The 19,769-nt window shown below is 39.9% G+C and overlaps 1 protein-coding gene across 3 annotated transcripts in view; it reads left to right on the top strand.

Annotated features, from left to right (window-relative positions):
• The first annotated feature begins 8,644 nt into the window (after positions 1-8,644).
• The window catches only part of ADGRL4 (adhesion G protein-coupled receptor L4), a 76,778-nt gene continuing 65,653 nt past the window's right edge, over positions 8,645-19,769 (top strand). The window contains exons 1-3 of one of the 3 annotated variants that reach the window (XM_052801620.1): positions 8,645-9,141; positions 9,297-9,357; positions 10,866-11,015. In XM_052801620.1, coding sequence (XP_052657580.1) covers positions 9,336-9,357; positions 10,866-11,015 — 172 coding nt within the window. In that variant the 5' untranslated portion in view covers positions 8,645-9,141; positions 9,297-9,335. The remainder of the gene's footprint in view (positions 9,142-9,296; positions 9,358-10,865; positions 11,016-19,769) is intronic. The other 2 variants (XM_052801621.1, XM_052801619.1) reach the window with 2 other exon arrangements.

The following is a 19,769-nucleotide window of genomic DNA, read 5'->3' on the forward strand; positions in this document are numbered from 1 at the left end:
TCAGTGTACCAGTTCAAGCAGCACATGAATAGACTCATTGTATTCAGTTCTTTTAAAGAAGAAGTCCTATAGCCATGCGTAAGCAAAATTTCCACTAACTTTAGCTTGCAGGAATTTATTCAGGAACCGCCTGCCATACCTGGGTGTTCACATACTGAACTATATGTGACTGAGGCAAATACATATTTCTTGCTGCTTTTTGAGCATTGCAGACTATATTCCATTCTGTTTTCATCATTATACTAATGTGCAGAACAGACCTTAAAACAATTTAGGCTAATCATCCAAAAGGCCAAATGATCCTCTCTGAGTGTGTGTGTGTGAGAACTTTGACATGGTGTTCACATGGAGCTTAATGTGGAGCATAGGTCTGAATTTACTGAAGCGACTGAAGAGGCTCTTGTCCTTCTATGCACACTTAACATAGTATTAATGCTACTTAAAAGTAAGGAAAAAAAGGATAGGAGAAATCAAATTAAACTGCTCACCAGCTACCTCCATTCAACCACTTCTCGGCATACGGGAAGTCAAATCAATTTAATCTCTCTGCTACAGCTTTCTCATGCATTGTGTCACAGTATTGCAAATTCCCTGCCTCATTCACAGGCTTTGCTTCTCTGTTTTCCCTTTCTAGCGTCTACATGGATTTCAAAGACAACCTTGATCTAGGTTGACGCTGCCACACAATGCATAACAGAAGTGGTAACAGACCGGATGGGTTCTTAACTGCTATTATAATATCTCATTCTTTTATGATCTCGATTTATGGCATATCTCACGATCTTGTTTTAGAAACACACAGGGTAAGGTTTAAAAAGAAGCAGTGCCTCATGTAAGCAGTGTGATCTCTGCTGTATGGGTGAGGGAGACTGTTACTTCTTGAAACGGCCAAGGTCGGCAGGGTCCTACAAAGTCTGGTTACCGGCCCGGGGCTTCGTCTGGGTGTGTAGCTGCAGAGGGAGCAGAGATGTTGTGGCCGGCAGCCTGTTAGCAGGAGCTGCAAATGGCTCAGCTGACCAATACCAGGTAGCACCTGTACAACCAAACCTGCTGGGAGTCCATAATTCCCTACCAGATGGGACTGAACCAGAATGCCAGGATGCATGCAACAGCCAATCCATAAGCCAAAACAGTTGGAAATATGGGATTGGTCAGGAGCCAGTGCAGATGGCAATGGAGGGCTGGTCAGGACTGCAAGTCTTTGCTTGGCATTGGGTGGGCGCGGATACAGATGGCGAATGGGATGTGTCAGAAATGCAGTTCTGTCCTTACTTGTCTTGTGTCAGATTGTCTTCGCATGAGAAAGGGAGGGCTCTTCCAAAATAGACTCTTAGCTTCTGGGACCCTGTCCCCTCTCTAGAGATATCTCCTCTACCCCTGAAATGGGAGATTTGCCTAGAAACATGCAGGCTGAATTTTATTTGGAGGGATTATTTGTATATGGGAGTAAAATGTGAATTTCCTGCATGCATTTGCACTAGTAAATCTTTAGCACTCAATTGTTTGCAGAAAGTGAACAAGGACTAGTCACGAATGCTGTCAAAATGGAATTTGCTTTTAACTTCAAATGAATATTCATCAATAATTTCCTCCACTATTTGCTCACTACTCATATTTAATGATATGGGAAATGGGATGAATAACAAGGTGCTGAAATTTGCTGACAATACACCATTATTTAAGTTAATATACACCAAGGAGCAAAGTAAGGAATTTCAGGAGGAGCTAATAAAACCTGAGTGACTGAATAACAAGATACTAGATGAAGTTCAATGCAGACAAGTACAAGATAATGAACATTGGAAGAAATCATTTGAACTACTTGTACGTATTGATGGGGTGTGAATTAGCTGTAACCTCTCTGGGTTAGGATGGACGTATTGTCCAGCGGCAGTGAGGAAGGAAAAAAGGCTGCAAACCATTCCTGGGAAAGGTGAATCCAGATCAGAAAGATCTCTTCAGTCCTACTTCAGCCATAAGCAGGGCTAATGTAAGATAGAAATAGTGACCTCTAGACCTCTGTGCAGAAGTCCAAGCTGGGGAAAAAAATCACTAGATTTATTTATTTATAATTAATTTCTCATATCAGGGATGGAATTACACTAATTTAAGCTAAAAGGCAACTCTGAAAGGACATAGTCAAAATAAACAACTCCAGGGGAAAGGGCAGACACATGTGAAAAGTGGTCTGAAGGATGCAAGTTAAACAAACCATTTACTTTCAGAGTCAAAAGAGCATCAGCATCATACAAAATAATATGCAACTCTGTAATGGGCATATTTTGAGTTTCTTCAAGACATGCCACAATCCAGCAGCTAGCATTAGAGAACAAACAGAAAGGTTTAGCAATGAGTAATTAGGTTTAAATTAAGATGCTAAGCTTTTCATTGAAGCAATTGAGATAAATTGTCGTAGTGGTGGTCTCTAGCAGAGGGTCCAAACAGCATACTACAGGTTTCAGTTTTACACTGCTTCAACAGGACTTGCCAGAGCTCAGCCATCAGTGCCCTAACACCACAGGAACATGAGCTGCTAGCATGAAGAAGTGAGTGAGAATACGGCTCTAAGTCAGTGTCCCAGGCAGCAACAAAGCCTGAACTTTTCTGTAGCTGCTGTAAACTCTCTGCTGTGTAGTGCTGGGGTCCAGAGGAAGCTCTTTCTGGAGTCAGTCCACATGAACAACGTGGTTTGCCAAGTGACGGGGATGCTAGAAAAGCAATTGGAGAATAGCAGGGATGCCTGAGGACCTGTCCCTCCTGTTCCTTCTGCTCTTCTCTCTGTCAAAGCATTGTCCCTGGTGTCATTGAGTGGAGGGACTTCACTTGTGCTCTGTGGGCTTCTGCCAACTTTTCTCCAAACTTTATAACTTCCCAGTGAACTACCATGTTCCTGAAGCCTTGAATGAAGGAGGTCATATCACAGAGAAAGAATATTACAGAATAATTGGTTTCTTGGCCCATGCACCACAAAGATCTTTCTGCCTGGGAAGGGATAATGCAAAAAGTCAGTGATGATACAATTGTTGTTTTTAATGCAGGTGTTTTGTTGTGACTTATAGCACTCTTGGCAGTTCATAGGATGAACTTTCTACTCCAAGTCCTAAATGATCGTCCAATATTTTCCTCTTCTGAGTATTATTTTTTTCCCCTCCACGGACCTCAAGCATTTTTCCTTCTGCAAGAGTTCTCAGATAGGAAATGCACAAATTCCTGAGGAGTCACTGGGAGGAAGGAGGAGTCACTGGGAGGAAGAAGGAAGGGATGCAGCTGGGGGAGGTGGTGAGGAAGGATCGGGGGCAGGGGGAAGAGGGCTCTGGCTATGGCAGGACAGTGAGAAGGGGGTAGAGCACAAAAGCAGCAGAGAGCCGGCACTGCTAGGAGCTGTTAACTGGGACATTTGTAACTGTGAGGGACTGAGAGGATGAAAAAGAGCATCTTCTATTCCAGCATTGTGTATACCTCATCTGACCACAGTCCTCTCCATCTCTGTGGCCACATTTAGGTGGTCACACCTCCTCCTTTGCTCCCTTTGGGCCTTCATCTCTGCAAAATAGAACCCCATGGCAGCTGGAGGTTCCTGGGAAGTGTAGGACCAAATCCTGAGATCCTCACTTAGGATCTAGTCATTCCTCAACAGACATGGAAGTTAATTCAATAAGGACCCAAACCTATGTTGTAATTTAACCATTTTTCAGCCTGTTACCTGAGGAGAAAAAAATCCAGGATGGCTTTGTGGGATATTAGCCTGCTGGAATATTGACTGGAGTGTTGTGAGGGTAAACACCTGGGCAGGTTAGGACAGTGACTGCCACTACTTCAAGTCTAAGACTGTATGACAGACGAATGAGAAGTGTCAGAACTCTTCTCTCATGAAAGTAAAAAAAAGAAAAGGCAATTGCAGTCTTCTAGGAGCTAGTCTGGTTATCTGGTGGTTAACATGTTAGCACTGCACTGTAAGAGCCCTTCACTTCTAATGTTCTGGTATAAAATGAATGTGGATTAAAAGCAACTGGTAATCTGGCATTTCATTGGTGTAATTATTCATGGGGTTCACTCTATCCCTCCTGCAGAGATGTGACTATCATTACAACTACCGTAGCATGACCAGTCCCAGGAGAACATAAACAGACATGGAAACTGAATTACTTTATCCCTTTTAGCTGTGAGGCTCTTTATACTCAGTCTCTACATCTCTTCTGTATTATAGCAGATGTGGAAACAGAGCCCAATTTCAGGGCAGTTAATCCAGCTTTCAGAAACATTGCATTCACTTTAAATTCCCTCATTTCATTACTTCATCCAAGGTAAAGCAAAGAGCAGAAAGAAACTGGCTCTGAACACTGAAATGTGCAATTTCTTTCAGATGGACATAGCTACGCAGATTTAGTAGGATGTGTGCATGCATATGTTAATGTGTGTTTGTGTGTTTATTGCTTCAGAATTGCCTAGAGTTACATCTTCCCAAGAGATATATTCAGCCCTGTATGCTCAGATGGAATATGATGTTTGCACATAAAATGATAAGGATTCATGAGGCACTCAGACAGGAAGGTGAGGTGAGGCCGTTATAAAACAGATGCTAACACTACTTTGGGGCTGAGTCCTCTGAGGAAGGCTGCTCTATGATAGACTAGTCTGTGTTCGAAAAATGTTTTCCCTGGATTTTTTTTTTGAAAATAATTTTAACCAAGCATGGAAATTCATTATTTTGATCTGACATTTAAGTACATTTTCAATTGTATCCAGATTTTATTGACTAGGAAAAAAAGCTATAATTGCTCTAGTGACTAGGATAAATGAAACATTTCTGAAGTAGTATAAAGATCATCTAAATTCTTGAAGTGATAAGATTTGGCTTGAAACCAATAAATTAATTTGATATTTAGAAAATAAAAAAAGCCAGCAAACATCAGACAAAAAGCTTTATCCAAGGTATTTGTGCATCCTCAGTCTGTTTTACATCCCATTTTCCATTTGGCAGCAAACCTGGCAATTCAAGTGAACACTCATTTGTCAAAAAAAGCAAAGGCTGAAAGGAAAGATCATGATGATCTTTTTATTATTGGCATTAAATATTTACCAGCCCAATTCAGGAACAGATACATATATGTGCTCATGTGATAGAGATAAATGTGTGAGTATGTGCATGTACATGCATGTGGCTGTTCTGCACATACAGAGTGGATTATATTGGAGCACACTGTTGAAGGGTTAGATACCGGAGTCTGAGGGTGCTGAATATATGTGGAACTCAACAGGAAGGAAGCTGAAGATGTGTGAACCCTACCTGGAGTGTTCAGGATCTCTCAGTCTGATACACACTTTCACCATCCCCTCTCACGATGATCCACAGTGGTCTGAAAGTGGGGTCCACAACCTATGGCAGATACATTTGTAAGATGCCCATCAGATGATATCTTTTGGCTCTTACTAAGTATCTACTAGCATACTTAACTTGTAATTTGAGAAAGAAATATATATCCTGATTTACCACACTTGTTTTTCCCCACTGTAATGTAAAACTGCAAATGTGGTGAGACTCTTTGGTATATATCCAGCTAGCAGTCCAGATTTGATCACACCAAAGCAATAAATATCTTTAATACAGTAGATCATGCCTATGTTCATTTAAAAGAAACACACCTAATATCAGCTCTGTTCAGTTTTTGCTCCTTTGTTGGTACTATAAGCAGTTTCTGGAATGAAAGCAGTCCCTCTATATTTATCTGTATTTATCTTTTGAAAGCTACATAAGACTGAGCTCTAGGAAGTGTTAACTTCCCTCCTTCATCAGCTGTGGGTGTTAGTTTCATAGCATTGTCAGCACAATCAGCACCCCAATTACCTTTAAAACCACTGTGAATAAATACATTTCTTCATGATGCAAAGCTTGGAAAATATCCAGTAATTTCTAAAAGCAAGCTGATGTCTTCCTATCAGTTTACCAGCAAAAAAATCAACTTGAGAATTCTACAGTCACACATAAGATATTGTAATCACAGTGATCAGTAATCAAAAATGTGTGGTTTGAAGTCAAGCATGTTAACCTGTGTATATTCATTTACTTATGCCCTCCTAACTCAGTCTTGCAAAGATAAATGAGCCCATTTATAAAACCAACAACATATTTAAGTATAGAATTGGGGCTTTGCTTCCCATGTGTAAGAATTGAGAGGCTATCTTGTGGAGTGTTTCCACAAACCATTTATTTTTAATGCTTCTTTATTTTGAGGCAAGTAGGGATGGATTCTGCAGTACTGACATTCCACATTCTTGTACCCTTTTTATTTAGTTCAGACACATTCTCTAGTCTTCCAGGAATATGCATGTTTGTGCATGTCCCTCCTCCCTGCCTATAAAGACAGGCACCCATCAATACTTCAGTTTTATGACACCTCAGTATTTTTTTCTCAGCATATTTTGAAAATTTTGACAGCACAAATTTGAAAGTGTCTGCTTTCTCATGTGTTCACCTGCTCATCTCCACTTGTTTAACTCCTTATCCCTATATGCCAATAGATATTATCAGTAAATCCTCCTGGTTTAATCTCCAAAATGTCTCAGAAATCTCCCCTTTCCTCTTCATTCTCCCCATAAAATCTTTGTCAAGTCCATCCTTCTCCACATCCATGCCTACTGCGACCTTGCTGTCTTCAGCCTCTAAATGACACTCACATTAGCCAGTTTTTAAAGTAGTCTAATGCAAAAGTAATCCACTGCTCCCAGTATTGAGATCTCATTAAGATATTCCTAAATCCCTCTTCTTCACTGTCTCCCTATTGCCTTCTAAATCTGATCGAAGCTCCTTTTATCACCCAGAGTTCCTCTTGACCTAACCTTCCTTCTTCTGTCCTTGCTCTGTTCTTCCACATTTTTCTTCTTTATATACTCCCTCCGCACCTACTGCTGCTCACAATGTAAACCATTTGCTAATTAGACCTATGCACTGCCTTTGATGTTGTCCACTATACCTGTGAGTGGAGTAAGCAGTTCAGCAATACTATTCCAGATGGAAAGTATCCTGATGTGATTGGCATAGTCCCCTCGATAAGTTTGAACTATTGACTACTAAAAAGCAAGTCTTCATGTGCTTTTCTAGCAAAAAGGGAAAGAGGCATTAGTCTTCTTATAGTGAGATTATGGGTTTTTTCTGAGTCATCCACAATTTCTCCTGTGTCCTTAGGCCTCCAATCAGAAAAGGAACTAAAGTTTTTACTATAAATTTACTATTACTATGATTCATGAAATTGCTCTCCAAACAGTCTATCTGAACACCCCTTGCAGAAAACTGATGTCTAGAGGAAATTGAAATGTACATGTCCGGCTTTTCCAAAATATGTTTCCAGCTCTTAAGATCTGAATTTTAGGTTGTAACTTCTTGCTCTCTCCACTTGCTTATTATTAAACATCTCTTAGCTTGATTTTGGGGAGTAAAAAGACACAGAGCAATAAGATATAATTTCTGCGTTATAGGCTATCCAGACCCAGCCCTTATTAGTCCACTGAAATTTAGCAGCAGGATCTGTAAGTTAGTTCAGACAAGCCAAGTTTGCAATACAGCGCACGTCAGCATGAAGGACAGGACATGCAGATCAAAACTCCCCTCAGTTCATCTGACTTTCTGTTCCTCTGTGTCTCTGTGCATTAGATTACGGGAAAACTTAGCAAAACAAACTAACTCCTAGTCCCTTCCTCTCTTCCCCTTTAAGTCCTCCCCCCCCTCACAAAATCAAACGGGAGAAAAACAGTCTTCCTACACCTGGACCCTTTGTTCATTATTCTGCAGTTCATCGAAAATTAACATCCGGTTACTGGAGCTTCCTCTCTCTTTGCCAAGGTGCTACAGAAATATTTTATGCCAGCTAGACACCTACGTGCTATTTCTACATGCCTCACACCTCCCTGGCCTGACTAGAGTTTAACCCGTTGAACTCCAGCCAGCAGCAATCATGAAGCTGGAAAGTGATAGTGAGAAAATAGTTCCTAACAAGTTTAGAAAAAATGTTGCTACATCCACATCCACAGGTAATTCCTAAGAGCAGGCTGATGCTTTCCCATCCGTTCCCTACCAAAGTCCCAACCTCAAAACTTTCTAGTCAGACATGAGATATTCAACAGCCTCATGTCCTTTTTATTTTGTTTAGAGAGATTCTCCACTCTTGAGCAGCGTGCCTGTTTGTGCATGTCCCTCTTCTTCCATCTATAAAGACAGGCATACATCATGCTTCAGTTTTACAATGCTTCAGTATGTGAGTCGTCATCTCCAGGAAGCTGGGAAATGATGATATGCACGTCATCCATAACAAGATTAGAGAATACATTGCCATGTTGGTGCATAATACAAGTATATGCTGAAGTCTCATCAATTAGGATACTATAATGAAGATAGAACTGCTCTCATGTTTAACACAAAGACATGCCAAATCCTTTACCAAATTGCCTATATTGAATATGTCCTATTACACAACACCCTGTTTCAGTCCCATGAAATCATAGAAACTTTGGCTCCTTCAGCTCCTGAGATTCCCAACCATACAATTGCCTTCCTGCCTCTTTCCTCCCTGCCTATACGTCTTTGTTTTGCTCACAAAGCAGAGTTCAGTGGATTTCCTGTGCCCCCTCACAGGCCATTGCCCTTAAAGCAACATTGTTTGGCTGCAGTAAGGATCTATCTCAAAACCGAAGAAAGCAGTAGGAAGAACGATTGCAGTCAGCCAAGACTGTCTCCAAAAAATGGGTCTTGGGGCTCACATATACTCGGCTCACCAGGAAAAGGTGGAAGGAAGCATGTAGACTGTTACCTCTGAGCTTATAAACTCTGACCTAGTTACTAATCTCCTTCACTTCTTCCTCACCCTCTCTGATCTGCTCCACCATTCTGCAGTTGCTTCTGTACTCCTCCTGCCAGCAGGCTGCAGCTCACCCCTTCCATCTTCATCTCGCCTTGTCCCAGGCACTCTCCCAAGCAGCTCCTTTAATGCATGCTCCTCTAACCCACTCACCCCCAAATCTTCTCTGATATCCCCTGCAAAACCCAGGCTCCTGCTTCTCTTTTACTTTCTCGTTTATTCCCTTCTCATTGATTGCCTACTTGCCAGAAGACCAGGTCCTCAGCCCCTCCTGACCCTTCCTGCCCTGCCTGTGAGTCTCAAGAGCTTTTGGAAACGTGAAGCTTGGGACAAAGGGCAGTGTCAGGGCTGTGCCTGCGCCAGGACGTTGCTTTTCTGATAGGCATGTGTGCGTATTTTGCACATGGTCATACATTTTAAGGCAGGGAGTTTTTTTCTGTGACACAGGGGATCTGCACCAGGCACCACACAGCAACAGCATCACCAATGAAACTGCTTCCATTCCTAGGTAGGTGAAATCTCCTTCCCCGGGGAGCGAGTGGCAGGTGGGAAGGGAGCGGGGTCTGGCAAGGAGAAATGAGTGGGTTGGAGATGGTGGAGAGCTGCTGGGTACACGGGACTGAAAGTCCCCGTAGCTTTGATCAGTGCTGCTACCAGATTCGGTAATTGCATGGTTAAGATCATCCCAAAAACAAATCCCAAAAATGCCAGTCTTCATATCACTGTGGGTTTTGTTCTGTAAAAAACAGAAATATTGTGGATTTCCATGGGTTTGGTTTGGGTTTTTTTTTTTTTTCTCCATCTGCTTGGGAGATTTTTAGATTTCACATGTTATGAACAGTAAAATGACAACAGAATCCCACAGGTTTCTGTTTTAATCTCTGGAAGATGGTCTCCTCTCTCAAAAACAGAGGGAAAAGATTAAACTTGGTGATACCTAAATTGATTTAGATTATATATAATTGTGGAAAAATTGTGTGTAATTTTTAGTCTTTTGAATTTTTCATGAAATTTTAATTTGTCCAAGAAAACAATGCCTCGGTGAGATTTCCTGAAACAATGTAACCTGTAATTGTAACACTAGGCTAGCAAATATCCAGAATAATATTTGGGTAGGGAAAAGCAGAACTCCAGGGGAAGAGAGCATACAAAACGGTCTTCATGTTCTGTGACTTTTGTTATGTCTTGCTAACAATTTATAAAGTACAAAGTAGAAAACTTACTTTCCCTTCCAAGTTAACTGCCTCATTTCTAACCTATTACAGGGTATGTATAATTATTCAGTGAGCTGTTAGTTTTCTCAAAGGGAGAGATTCCTTTTTTCTTTGTGTTAAAAACCATATGCATTCATATAATGGGAAAGCAGTTAGACCATTTAGGAATCATCCAGTGGATGGAAAAAAGTAGACAATACTTTCCTAACATGGAAGCAGTATTTTAAGAGATTAACTTTAAATAATTTGGATAAGTTTTTAAACCCTAATGTCATAGTGTTGTAAATACTGTGACATGTAATTTTCATCTCTCATACCACGCACATGTGTTAGCTATGCAAGTATGGAAGTGCTTATAAAAATAAAAACTCTGATCAGGGGAACCCTCTTTGGTATTTTTCACTTGATATGTGTAGGGCAGTTTGGATTACACTCAATACATAATTCAGAGTGCAAATTCCAGTCTGTGCCTTACTGGAAGGTACTAGAGAGCTTTGAAAGCCTTTCAAATGTTTTCCCCAGATCACTGAGTAACTTCTATGTTGTTTACCAATTTTATACCAGTTGAGCACACATACAAGTTCTTAATCTACAGTGTGTCCTGTTTCTGGCCCCTGGGTTTACCAAAGAAGTCCCTGTAGTTGGTGGTCCTTGCCCCATCGTGCGATATAGCTGAGACTGTGATGATGTTTAGTTCACTGGGATACAGCAATTTTGTGGATACCTTTTGCCCAAATCTGGTTTTAGAGTTTGGAATGAAGTTTTTGGATAAAGAAACAAGTTTGATTTTCCTTTGTTCCAGTTCTGATTTCCAGTCTGCTGGACTATGGCTGCACTTCTGCAAGCTGCAACATAACATGCCACAAAGATGCCAGGTGTGAAGTTCGGGGTGGGACAACAGGCTGCTATTGCTCCCAAGGATATACAGGAGATGGCATAAGATTCTGTTACGGTAAACAGATTTTACCTGTATGCATTTCTGTTATGTGCTTGCTTGAAAAACTTACTCAAGAGCCCATTAACTCGGGGATTAAACTTTGTGTCACAACACCTAACACTAATGTGTTCTCAAAGCCAAAAACTTCAGCAGTTTCTGAGAAATTCTACAACTTACTCTCAGCCTAGTATTTTAATATAGCATACCGTGCAACTCAGATGAGTATGACCTGTTTTCCAGCTTTCCTTTTCCATGATTGATGCTGATGTATCTTCTCTGATTTACCGTCAGTAATTTCCCTTGTGACTCAGGACTTCCGAAGCTTGGAGTTGGCATGACTGCTGCTTTACAGCCCTCACATCTCATCCACACACATGTAGTGCTAGGCTGCTCTTCCCAGCAGCTGATCATGATCAAATAATACAGCTCCTGGGCTACTCTAGAAGACTGAGGCGGAGGGGTACTCCATAGAGACGTGCCCGTGTGTGAGGCCAATGTTAATTTTTCCACTACAGATGCTTGCAAGGCAAATATGCCAGAAATTCTACAGAGGGGTCTGCCTCTGGATACCTTTATCTTCCATCCAAAGAAAAGGATATTTTCCTTGCCTTCATTTTTGACTTGTCCTCCACTATGAATATCTCTAGTATTTATTTCCACCATTAGATAAAGCGATGCCCAGCTGCAGGCAGGCTGAAATTCATATGAATCTTGTCAGTTTTTCAGTGTCCTGAGAAGTAGTTATGAATATTAACCATCTGTTTGGTCAGTTTTTGTGTTTCATGCAACTTGGGAAATTTAGAAGTAACAGAGGCACTTCAGTTTGGTACGAGCACAGGTAAGCGGCCCACCTTTAGTTTGGATTTTTATAGCTCATTTGCCATGGTGTACTTGGAAGTGTGCTTGTTTTAGGAAAATTTAGAATGCGAAGACCTTTCTCCTAAGGAAGCTGCCTACCCTTTTATAAGCTGGCAATGCTTAGAGAGAAATATAGCTGGCTAAAATAATAAACAATAAGGAATCACAAAAATCATAGAATAATTTAGTTCGGAAGAGACCTCTGGACATCATCTGGTCCAGCTCCCCACTCGGAGAAGGTCCTACTTAGACAAGGTTGCTCAGGGCCTTGTCCAGCCAAGTTTTGAGTATCTCCAAGGATGAAGACTGCACACCTCTCTGGGCCCCTGTTCCAGTGTCTGACTACCATAATTTTGAAAACTTTTTTCTGATATCTAGTTGAGGTTTCTCTTGTTGCAGCTTGTAACTTTTGCCTCTCATGGTGCACTTACCACTGTACATTTCTAATAATAGTTTAGTTTCATCTCCTTTATAAACCCCCGTGACCCCCCATTAGGTAGCTGTAGACAACAGTGTGATTTCCCCTTTGCCTTCTCTTCTTAAGCCTGAACAAACACTGTTCTCTCAGCCTCTTCTTTGCATCGTGTGTCATGTAGTCACTAAACATATTTCTTGAATTTAATGCTAACCTTGCCCTAAATATAGGTCAATCGTTATTTGTCTATTGAGCTGGTCAAAAGAAAATAAGAAGAAATGACCTTCACCGCACTAGTATTGTATTTGCACTAATTCAATTTTACTACCATGAGTAACTGGTTGATTTGAAAGTTAAGTGCACATTACGTTTGCAGAGTCAAGAGCCTATGCTTGTGAATAATGCAGAGAAAGAAGAAAACCAAGTCAATTTTTAGCAATACTACCTGGAACAAATGAAACCGCCACTTACTTATCTACCATGACCAGGTATCCACTATATTGTCTGTACTTTTCTAGAAAGTTATGATTATGAATCATCAATTAAATTTTTGGTAAAGATACCTGTTGTTCTTCACTGACATTACTGATGTTCTTAAATCCATCCATTATATGTGTATCCATTATGGCATCATTAAATCCATTTGTTTGAGGATGGATTTTTCTTACCTTCCATGTTCTTTTTTCTCATACAGTATCTTTTTCTTACTTTCTCTTTTGCCTGTATTTTCTTAGGGAAATCTAAATTCTAAAGTCATAAAAACATTTATTGATCATTTAAAGAACATTCAATACTGTGAAATATACATTCACAAATCTTGTGAATCAATTAATTGTTTATTAAGAATTATACTAAGTGTTTGGAAACTCAATCTTTAAAATAAAATTTCCATTGTCAGTCCAAACAAACCAGCTACTAGATGTATTTGTGGTGCTTTGCAGTTAAGTGGCAATGGTTTGAAGCAAGCCTCATGTCAGGAGACCAATGTTTTCTCTGGTAAAATACCTCAACAACCACCAAAGTCACTCACCCTCCAGCTAAGCAGCAAAGCTTGTATCAGAACTATGTGCCTGTTGCCCCTGAAAGAGAGGCAACGTTTCTCTAGGGCAGCATGTTACAGGGTGCATTATTAATATTGTGTAGTAGTCCTCTAATAGCATAAACAAGTAACCTGAATTTTAGTTGGGTAGGCTCTAAAAAGGATTAGAAATATAGGCTAAACCCCATAATAAAGAGTTTAAAGCTACTAAAATGTAAAGCAAAGCCTCAGTTGTTTAAAGATGTATTAGATCTTGCTCTTCTGTGTGGTGAAAGCGGCAGGTGTTTCTGCTGTTCTGGAGATGGCTACCCATTTTTCTTCAGTTAATAATCAAGCTTTTACAATGATAGTCCAGTCACCTTCAAAGGAGATCATCAATTATGTGCTAATAGAGGCATTTTCTAAAAAGTATATATCGTACGTTTTGTTTACATATTTGCCCTTTTAGTTATTTATCCAGGTTGTGAGAGTCGTAATTACTGTCAACAACATTAGTAATTTCACATAGCGTAGAACCAACTTCTTCATTGTGCTTATCCTGGTAGACTATTAAACCAGAACAGTTGTTTTGAGGGTTTATTCTGGAACAAGAAATTCAAATTCTTTCTCCTTATAAAAATGTTGAACAACAAAAAATGCCAGTTTTCAGGGTAGTCCTCTTAAGCTTGTACAGCTGGAAAACTGTCCCTTTTATTTATAGGTACATTCTCTTTGTTTTTAAAAGGTTTACATTTGTTTCTCTACTTTCACTTGCTTGTAACACCTCTTAAATACTTGTAAAAGTTATTTCTTTGCTAGCTCTGTCTTTTCAATGTGATACACTTAGACATTTTCCCTTGAGTTTACTGTGCTGCAAAAGGCAATAATGCCCTGTTACATTTATTTCCTAGCGCCATTATTGATGAATCATGAATCACTGATGTCAGCATACCTTAGGAATGGGGTTTGTTAGTTTTTACTTTCCTCCCTTTGCCAGCTGGCTAAGTGACTGCAGAGAGCTCAAGATTATTGGATTTGCTGTGTATAGATAAAGACATATAGATATGAATTTAATTTCCTGGTGTCAAAGTCATGGCTTTTAAAATAATTATCCTCTTACAATCTTTCCCACAAGATTTCAACCACTTTAAATTAGGTCATGTTTTGGACTTTCCAAAGGCATACTTTGGCCAGTCTAACAAAAAACTAATCCTCTTCATAATCTCATTGTCTTCAGTAAGAATATGTGCAGGAATGCACATAGTCAGGAGAATAAGTGATTGTGGGATCTGGCCTCTTTTATGTATTGGAATTATAACTTACATAGCAATAAATTCCTTCTGTACAGTATCTTCCAGAAAGCCATAAATGAGTCACCTTGTCAAGCTTTGCACCTCTGAGGTACAAAATACTATCCCATTCTTCTTACTTCTTCTTTTGTATTTATATTCCTTGCTTTATGTAGTATTAGATGAGAGAGAACAGCCTCTGAAAATATAACTATTTGCCTTGTAGGACTCCGTTCTTGGGCAGATGTGTATTCTGAATGTAATGCATGAGGCTTTAGCTTCACATTATCATATACCTAATTGAAGTAGCACAGCTAGAGCTCCTGGCATAAAAATAAAAATATATCCAGATAAGACTGATTTATAGTCAAGTGAACTTCTTCTTGTACAAAATTGCCATGGATTTTTTACAGATAAATAGTGTATATTTGCCACTTTTGTAAATCTATTTCTTTATATAAAAAGAGTCAGCCATATAAATTAGATGTTGCTCATGATCTCAGCTTTCTTCCAAAAGAAAATTAAAGGAAACAAAGAAAATTTCAGATCCTTTAGAGAAGACTGTGGTGGAAGTAAAACTTCATAGAAGCCAATATTTTATTTTTAAAACAGGGAAAAATGAGTTGGCATCATTGATGCTTTCCTAAGCAGCTCTGCTGTTTCAATACTGGCTGCTTCTTGATTGCTGACTGCCAATTTGCTGCTTTGCTGGCACACTGCAGGAAATTAAAGTAAACAGTGTGATCACAGTGTTTACTTTAACTTTGTAAAATACGGAAGGAAAATGAAGCAGTGCTGTTTGTTCCAGGAGGGTAGGGAGGCAAGCAGGAAAAGTCTGAACAAAATATCCCTTCCAGATATCCCCTCACAATATTCCCTTGTAAATGTCACTTGCAAATTATACTGCAAAAATAATCAGTCTTACTTGTAAAATAGTTACAGCTCTTCCAGAAATAGTGAGCAGGGACTTAGGCTATCAGGCAAACTTTGTACTGAAGTAAGGCACTGACTCTTTCTGAAGTGCAGTGTAGGAGGATTTATCATTTTCCAGAGGCAAAAAATACATCAGTGCAAAGTGGTATTTTATATTAAAATACAGAATTCCTGTTAGAACACAAGGCAATTTGTGTAAACTCAGCTGAATCAAATTCAAAGCCTACTCAATATCTGAACATAAACATATTTTCTTGTTTTACTGAGGGTCATACGACCAACTCTCTGGCTTTTGCCAGCTGTAAAAAGGACCTTTCCTGTGAGACATCAGCTCCTTGCTCTAAAGTGATGTCACTGTGTCCCATCATCAACTTTTACTGCAGTCACTGAATTTGTTTTGATTCACTGGTGTCACCATTGCCGTTCTGCAACACCCAACTGGTGTATAGTTTTGAGGGAAATTTTACTTTTCAAATTAACATGACCCTGTAAAACCACTGTGTATAATAATTTCATTCTATCCAGAAGTGTCCTTCAATAGAAAATGATCTAATCCAAATTGCTGATTCACCAGAGGAGAATTTTTTTTTTTTTCTTACCAGCAGGCATACATCACTGGATGTCACTTCTGTGTTTACCAAATAGTCTGAAATCACTGATACGGAAGATCCAATCCACACACTTCCTAAATTCATTTCACTGCTATCAGTTACCACAAGCTATAAAAAGGCAAATTGCAGCTGCTCTAGCATAGCACAGCAGGAGAAAGATATGCCTTAGCCAAACACAAATAACAGGGCTCAACACAGTGGGTGACAGCTTGGAAAACTTGGGATGTGCTACGCAGGAGGCCAAAGCAGACCGCTGATTCTGAGCCCTTTTGACATGCTTCTCATAGCCTCTGGGCTCATCTCTCACTCTTCCTTACCCTTTTTCCTTTCCCCCCCTCCTCCTGTGTCTCCTACTCTCTGCCGCTTTGCCTTGAAATTCTTCTGGATCTTTTGCATGGTTTCAGGGTGGAGCATGGTAAAACCAGAGTGTGGGCTGTGTGAAAGGGCAGAAGTAATCTTTGAATACAGAATTCCTACTCCAAGTTTACGTGTCTGGCTTTTTGGTGATCCTAAGAAGGGTTAGGAGGCACCATCCTGTTTGTTGCATATATAGGTATTATATTTAATTAAGCCCACACCCTCAGGGTTCCTCTCCAGGGGACAGAAAGTTTTCTTCCCTTCCGTGTCTTCATCGGTCATAATATAGCTGAATGTTTTTCACCTTTTCTTGAAGTGCAGAGATGGACCCCTGAGCTGTGCGGTGTTACCCAGCTGAGGTATCTTGATGCCACTCCAAGATCAAACCTGTAGACAGGTCATGGAATTGAAAAGCCTGGACAAATTAGCCAGGAGGATTTGATATTCTGGTGCATGACAGTCCCCTTGCCTGGGAAAGCGTGGGTGTTAAGGTACAGATTAACATAGCAGGGTCCTGGCCATTTGGGGATCGACAGCTTTATGTACAGCTTTTGCTTTTTCATGTGCAAGATGTTACACTATTCTGTGAATTTGGGAAGGGTTTGATGTCTATGATGTGTGTAGACTACTGGGGACTAACCAGCTGTTGCATGGTTGCCTTCCAGTTGCAAAAGACAGAGATATGTTTATGTTCCTGAAAATAGCCATACCCTTGGCTAACATTGTTAGTCGAAACAGTTTTTGTAGAGTTGACTTCACTTTTTATAACTGAAATTGCTTATTGTAACTAGCTACTATTGGAAGTATGTTTTAGTTGAAGCCTTAAGAGTAGATGGGGAACTTGAAAGGGGAGAGTGTGTTATAACAGTGCCTGGTGATATATGAGAACATTAGTCAGATGGAAAGCAGTGCAGGATGTTTGAAGTAACAATACGATCCCGCTGAATAAGACACAGTGGAGGCTGTCTTACTCCAATTGTCTTACCTCTGTAAATGGCTGATCCATAAAATTTTGACGTTTTATGCATTCAAAGTGCCAAATCCAGTTTTCTCACTCATATGAAAAAATCCCTCCTAGTTTCTCACTTGAATGAGACAGAGAGAAATCTTCAGAGGGTTAGCTCTCCTTCCTACTGCCAGAAAATACAGTTTGCCTGGGCCAGAGATACAGCCCACTATAACCATTTGTAGGATTGACCCTGCCTTTGATAAACCTTGGACCAAGCCCATGATAGACTCATTACATTCACAGATTTAACCCCCCCCAAAAAAGCAGCTCTATCTTTTTTTCCATGGTTTTTGTTTACATTTTCTTGAAATGTTACTTTGAGCATGACTAAAATACAGTAATGCATTTTTTGAATGGGCCAGGAAGAAACAAAACTTCCTCTTGTTACATCTTTAATTGTATCCAGTCTCTTTTTTAAGTTAGTCCTGTTTGCATCTAAAAAGAGTTTTAAAAATGCGTGTAGATGATGTGGTAGAAAAGAGTTATTTGTCTCTCTCAAAAATGTACCCAAACGTTCAAGCTGATCAGCTGCACGTGGATGGTTTCTTATATGTTTAATTCAAAATGTGTTTTAACCCTAGCCAAGTAACGCTAATTTCCTTTCTTGAGAAAATACTCTTTTCATCCTGCTTTATGGTACTAAGAATCAATCAACATGTTACATGTTTAGAGGATGTGGGAAAATTTGTTTAAGTAGCTTTAAACTTATTATTTCAGAGTCTGCTTATTTTGTGTTTACTAGAGATATGATTCACTTCCTGTATCTCTAGCATCTGAAGCAGTCCCAAAAGGTCCAACAGTAACAATGCATTCTTCTCAATTGCTGGTTTAAAGTAAAAGGGTGGAACAGATTTCCAGAACAGTTATACTCATACATGTATATTAAACGTACACAATTGTGTACACAGGGACCTATATAAAGTAGGTATGTGAATAAAAAGTAACCTTTTCCATGAAAAAAATGCAAAGCAATCTCAAAATTGTCAGTTTTACTCATTCTGTGGTTGTATAGTTGAAATTAGCTTTTGCTAAGGAAAGACCGGGATTTATTGGAAAGAAATTGCTTCCATAAATTCCATTTCCTTGAGACATCTTCTGTACCTAGGTTTGCACACGCTAGAGCCCGCCATCAGATTCTGCAGCTGCCCTTGGGGCTATGAAGTTAGTGTTACCCACGTAACAAGGAAAGTATCATAAGGCATTACACACATAAGAGACCATGATGTCATTTCTGCACCGCTACATTGATTTACATATAATATCCCACCAATGTGACACATTCATTTTACTTTTGTCTCTGTTCAATAAGTCATAGAGTTGAAGAGTAGAAAAGTGTTCCCTTTAGGATTGTTTTTGCTTTTTTTTGTTTGTTTTCCTCTTCTAGAATAAACTGGCCAGGAGTGGTGAAGTTGTCTGTAACCTCATTTGAAATGTGTAATTTATCTAGGATGATATGGTGGTGCACAATTTTTCTGTGTATGACTGTGAAAAATTGCCAACTGAGCTGTTGGCAGACAGAATATCAAACCTCGCTCAGCCCTGTGTGTATGAAAGACTTTAAGAAGGTAATTGACACTTTGGGCCTCTATTTGCCAAAGAAAGAGATAATGACGTTCTCCAAGAAGATTAGAATCTAACCAAACATTGTGCTCTAAATATAGAGCACAAAGCCAGGTGATGTTTGTGAAAATGCTGCTGAGCTGCAGAAGGAGGAGGAGGGGGCTGAAGGACTGCAGTTTTGCACAGTATATTTTTTAGGTACACAGATTTAATTTAGAGATTATGGCTTGAAAATGAAATTTAGAGTATGTGTGTTTTTTGGCGATAAGAAATTGATTTTGTGACCTTGGTACACACTAATTGAAATATCTGGCACTGTGTTTTGCTGAGGTTAAAGGAAGCCATATACGCCTGGAACCGCATTCTTCTTTCACCTTGAACTGCGCAGTTAATCACAACCACAATCACTGGCAGGAAGGAAGCTGCTGTTTTGCTGTGGTACAAGGAAGCTGAATAATCTCTGTTCATTGTCTAATGGATAGGTGGTTGTGCGATTACTTCGGGCTAAGTTTAAGAGATTCGCGATAACTTCAAAATGGAGACTTCTGGTGGAATTAACGTTTAGTGAGCAGCAGGGGCCGGAGCTTCACTGGCTGCCGTGTAGCGGACAGAGCGAGCAGGCAGGTCTGCATGGCAGAGGCGCGGGGGATCCTCCTTTCATCTATCTGCCCACCGCAAGCGTGGCTGCTCATTTAGGGCTGAGACAGCTCTGTCCTGTG

The sequence above is a fragment of the Harpia harpyja genome, chromosome 11 (genome assembly GCF_026419915.1).
Source record: "Harpia harpyja isolate bHarHar1 chromosome 11, bHarHar1 primary haplotype, whole genome shotgun sequence".
NCBI lineage: Eukaryota > Metazoa > Chordata > Aves > Accipitriformes > Accipitridae > Harpia > Harpia harpyja.